The sequence below is a fragment of the Apteryx rowi genome, unplaced genomic scaffold (assembly GCF_003343035.1).
Source record: "Apteryx rowi isolate R43461 unplaced genomic scaffold, aptRow1 scaffold_2, whole genome shotgun sequence".
NCBI classification, from domain to species: Eukaryota; Metazoa; Chordata; class Aves; order Apterygiformes; family Apterygidae; genus Apteryx; species Apteryx rowi.
In genome coordinates, this window is record NW_020448307.1 from 8,302,711 (window position 1) to 8,307,773 (window position 5,063).

Consider the following 5,063-nt stretch of genomic DNA (forward strand, 5'->3'; position numbering starts at 1 on the left):
AGGCGGGTGTGCGCGGGGGCAGCGGCACCGCGCTGCGAGCGCCGGGCGGGGGGAGGCAGAGCCACGCCGGGCTGTCAGCTGGCGTTGGGGCGGTGTGTGGCCTTGCCCCCGGCGGGTCTGCAGCCTGTCTCGGAAGTACCGAARCTGTGGGAGCTCTCTGGCCCCGCGAGCCCAAAACACGTGTCCGCTTGATAACCTGAAACCGTGGTTTACAACAGTGCAGAATTAAAGACCAGTCTGGGATTTCTTTCTGATCAGAAAGAACAGGCCCACCTGCATGTGTATAGCACGTACAGCCATTGCAGGGTCAGTGTCACTCGGGGAAGAGGCTTAAAGTTTGCTTGAAATCCARTTTGTAAGGACCTGAGCTGGGGGTGGGATTAGAAAACGGGTATGCTTTTTTTTTTTAYGTAGCTTGCTTTGTGTAGGTAGATGATGAGTAGTGTGTATGAGTTACAAGCATCTCTGAAACTGTCGTGTTTTACTTTATGCAGCCACAATGAAGTTCAATCCATTTGTGACCTCGGACCGTAGCAAGAACCGCAAACGACACTTTAATGCACCGTCTCACATTCGACGGAAAATAATGTCCTCCCCGCTCTCCAAGGAGCTGCGGCAGAAGTACAATGTCCGCTCTATGCCCATTCGAAAGGATGATGAAGTTCAGGTATCCCTTCTTATCTGTCTTTKAAGTTGTACCGTTACATTTGAGCTTTTATTTATATTGTGTTTTTTCATGTATAGCCTGTACAAAAGAGAAGGGCTAGACAAATTCAAATCGATACCAGGACTTTACCAGGAGTCTTGCAGAAATTGTACAAGTTAATGTAATCATAAAGTTGGCTTGTTGAATGTTTGTTGAGATCACAAGAGTGGGAAGGAAAATACGACGAACAGAAATATACCAGCAACAGAAGTACTTTAATTACATCCTTTGATTATCAGGCTGGATTAAAGGCTTTGAGCAGAATAACACAAATCAAAGAATTGTTTCTTTTATTTTTATAGGCTTAGAGTGTTTGATACCTGTGATCTGTGAAAAGATCAACTTAGAAATACACTCAAGCTTAGCAGCATTTTCAGTTCTAAATGTGATGATAGATGATATACTAGGACGCAAAACTGTTAAGGTTGACCATTTTCCTTTGGGCTGAAAAGATTTGCTATTACTTGCAGGCAAAATGAGGGGAAAGTGCAGTTCCCTTCCATTGTATTTTCCATTTTAGTGATTACTGAAATTGTCCAGTAATTGATGTTTTTGTAACATGTGTATGCAAAGAACAGAGCTGGGATTTCAGCCTGTGCAGGTCTGGTTTTCTGTTGGGATAATTGTAGTGTTTCTTAAGATTTGTAACTGACTTAAGGAGCATTATTGACATGTAGGAAACTGTACATTTTATGCTCTTGTTTAGGTTGTCAGGGGACATTACAAGGGACAACAGATCGGCAAGGTGGTCCAGGTGTACAGAAAAAAATATGTCATCTATATTGAACGTGTTCAGCGCGAGAAGGCCAATGGCACAACTGTCCATGTGGGAATCCATCCCAGCAAGGTACCCTGTATAAAATGAGATCTGAAATGCATAAGGAGACCTTGTTGTTCAAAAAAAAAGACACTGCTGCTTGTTGAAGTTGAGCATTGTTACAGCATGTGGCATAATGGGCTGAGATGCTATTGCATTGCTGGAGGGGAGTTAATAAACAAGGGTTATGGTGTCATGATAGCAAAGCAGTGACAGTTGAAACCAGACCTCAGATGTTTTTGAGGATTGTCTGGTGGAGCAACTGTTAGAGACTGAACTTTAGGGCCTTGCTAAAATCTTCTTTGGGAGAGCTTGGTGTTTTTAAGTCACAGATACCTTGCCCTTTGTTTTTTTTCTTCTTGTTGTTGTTTTGGGAACAGATCGTTCAAAACAATCCTACATCCTTGCTACATGGCATTTATGCCGAGTAAGGAGGTGTTTGAAATGTTTAAATAGATGCTCAGAAACACGGTTTGTTATTGTGGATTATAAAATTTTGACTGAATCTGATTTTAGCCTGAAGTGATTTACGATGTTTAGCGATAACCAGGCAGAGCCTGTTTGGATCATAATAGGAAAACACTGCAGACTAAACAGAACAACTAGCCAAAAACCTAGTTCGAAGCAGATGAAATTAGTCTGCTTCAGCCATGCCAGATAGGCTTGTATACTGAAGTGCTGGTGGAAGAAATCAAGTTTCAGCAGGTTTTCTGATGTAAATGGTTGGTATGTACTGTAGAGGGAGAGCAAAATTATTCCAAAACAACATAATGACTTGTGTCCAGTAATAACATTTGAGGTGCAAGGTGACATTGTGGTGGAACTAGTGCACRAAAGATCAGATACGACTTGCCTGGTAAATAGCAGTGGAAGAAATTGAGATTAATGCTGGTCCTTCATTTCTGAGAAAGTTCTTCCTAGTTGGAAGGGAGACCTTGAGAAAGCTTTGTAGGAAGATTCTAGTTGTTAACACACACAAAAAAAACAAACAGGGAAATGTATAGTTTGTTGTAATGTATATTTTTGTTTATGTACATTTATGTATAAAAACGTAGTTTGCAGTGGGATAGGTGAACAGTTTCTACCTGTCTTGAGTAAAGAGGTAGGAATTAATTGTCATTTCCTGTGTCCTGAAAGCCAGCAAGAGCAAAACGTAGCTGACCAGGATTATGCAGCCCTGTTGCAGCCTATATGGATTTTCTAGGATTTGATGTCAGTTGTATTTTAAAAGTACTCCTTGCAATAACACCAAGGTACTTATTTCTTTGCCAATTATGGGAGCGTGAAGAGAACGGAAGGCTGAAAATTGGAGCTTTGGTTTGCTGCTGCCTTGTTAGGAAATATCTTTAAGGCTCTGGAAGCAACTGGTTTAGGCAAATTATCATTTATGTGCCCATGTTAGTAATACTTAATAATTGTCTGGCCACTTTATAACTGTTCAATAGCAGGTGTGTTCTTGAAAGTATATTTATATGGGTCAGCATGATGCTTGCAGTTTTACTGTGGCCCATAGTTTAGTCAGATGTATTGGCTATTCCAAATGGTAGAGCGATGATGTGTTAATGGCCAGCAGCAATATGGTTTTCCAGTGGTTGAAAATTTAGGTAACATTGTTTAAAACATGGAAAAACTGAAACAGTGGTCTATTACTTGACTTTGCTGTGGTGGAAACAAGACTAAGCTATATGCTATGTTTTGGATGGAAGTAGTATACTTCATGTTTGAGCAGTGCCTAGTATAATGGCAAATAGATTATTTACTTCAAAGTAATTATTTTATTAAATAGCTGGATGGCAAATTGGCTGCTCTTCAGTTTGTCCAAATGTTGTTGCAGTGCACATAGGCATCTGTCTATATGTTCTGGTCTTGAATATACCTGTAGAAATTCGTATAGCTCAGTGTTGTGAAATGTGTAGGCAGTTCAGTACCTCAGCTCTACTAGAATCATATTAGATTGTGGAAATAAAACGTGGATGTTTTGGCAGTCTGTGTCAGCGGATGATCTTTATAGGCCACTTTGTTGTCACAGTTGTTGCAGGTTGTTGTACTATAACACTGAAGACTTAAATTCTTTGTCCTTTCTCTAGGTGGTGATCACTAGGCTAAAACTGGACAAAGATCGCAAAAAGATCTTGGAGCGTAAAGCAAAATCTCGCCAGGTTGGCAAGGAGAAGGGCAAATACAAGGAAGAAACAATTGAAAAGATGCAAGAATAGATGGTCTCCTGTTTGACACCATTAAAGAACTGCTAAAATTAAACCTATTGTTTTGTCTTCTCCTTTAGAAAATCTTGATACTGTATGTCTGGATAGTGTTTAAATGTTCATTCTCATGTTTTGATGTTGGCTATGTCAAAAATGTTTCCACTAAATTAAAAAGCTTTTTAATTTTTTTTTAACTTTAAGGAATTAAAGACTCTTTTCCAATAGCGGTGTATTTACAACCAAAGCTGGAGAGGGTGCTACAATCCTGAAAACATACATCTGAGGGCTAGTGTATTTTAGTGTCTCTTCCAGTAATCTTTTAGTAACACTTCCTTAGAAGTGTCCATGGTTTTAAATGAAAATGTTTAATTCCATGTTCCATATATACTTAACAGATTATCATGCCTTTGAAATAAGGTGGTGAATCTTTATTTTGGAATAAATTATGTTTTTTCACATATCTAATTTGAAAGTAAAAGATGATACGTCAGAGGTTCAGCAGACATTCTGTGTCCAAGCACATTTCCATTGAGTTTGCTGTGTAGTGCCTGAGTCTTCTGCATTAATGCTAGCAGTTGAGGAAAGTAGGCTTACTTCACCCATGCTTTTGGAGTAGAGTTGTCTGTTTTTGAAAAGGGTAGGAGTGAAGGGAGTCTCAGTTCTGCTGTTAACGCTGCTTTGGATGAGCTTTTCTGTAAGCAATATAAATATGTAATTGAAAGCTGCCACAGCATGTTGAAAACAGCCCTGCAATTAAGTGAATTTACTGGCTTAGTGGATGACTTTCTTTCTAATTGCTGATATATAGGGAAAGAAATTCAGCTCCTGCCTGAGAAAACAGTGCAGTCTAGAAGATGAGATGCTGAGAATCAGGGAAAACTACATTTGAACTTTCGAAGTCATTTATAGGTAGTACTGTGACAGCTGCTTTATAATGCTGGGTTCAGATATGGTTTCTTTTATGCATGTTCAGAGCTCTTACCCCTCTCAGTGCATGCGTGCACACATGCTGCTTACTGAGCGTTTCCTTTTGCCTCAGGTGAGCCGACGTACTGAGGAAAGTCGTAGGGGTTCACTTCAGTTATTTCCCCCCAAACATTTTCAGGCTTTGAGCAAATGCATTGTATGAGTATTAAATAGTCTCTCCCGCGGGAGTCTTCTAGATTTTTCCAGTTTTTTTTGCTAAGCTGAAACCCAGCCTTGGAGGGGCAAGAGCATTGCCCCCAAAAGCTTGCTTTTCGTAAGCGACAGTCAGTCCGTTCATGTGAAAGCCTGCAGCTGCGCAGAGCAGCCGTGCTGCTGCGGTTGAGAGAAAATCCCCAGAGCGCTTGGCCTA

At 40.4% G+C, this 5,063-nt stretch overlaps 1 protein-coding gene across 3 annotated transcripts in view; it reads left to right on the top strand.

The window, feature by feature from the left end:
- RPL26L1 (ribosomal protein L26 like 1) overlaps positions 1-3,786 on the top strand; it is a 4,725-nt gene extending 939 nt beyond the window's left edge. The window contains exons 1-4 of one of the 3 annotated variants that reach the window (XM_026063106.1): positions 283-306; positions 495-667; positions 1,413-1,553; positions 3,611-3,786. In XM_026063106.1, coding sequence (XP_025918891.1) covers positions 500-667; positions 1,413-1,553; positions 3,611-3,739 — 438 coding nt within the window. In that variant the 5' untranslated portion in view covers positions 283-306; positions 495-499 and the 3' untranslated portion in view covers positions 3,740-3,786. Of the gene's footprint in view, positions 1-282; positions 307-372; positions 392-494; positions 668-1,412; positions 1,554-3,610 lie in introns of those variants that run through there. The other 2 variants (XM_026063110.1, XM_026063107.1) reach the window with 2 other exon arrangements.
- The last annotated feature ends 1,277 nt before the right edge of the window (positions 3,787-5,063 follow it).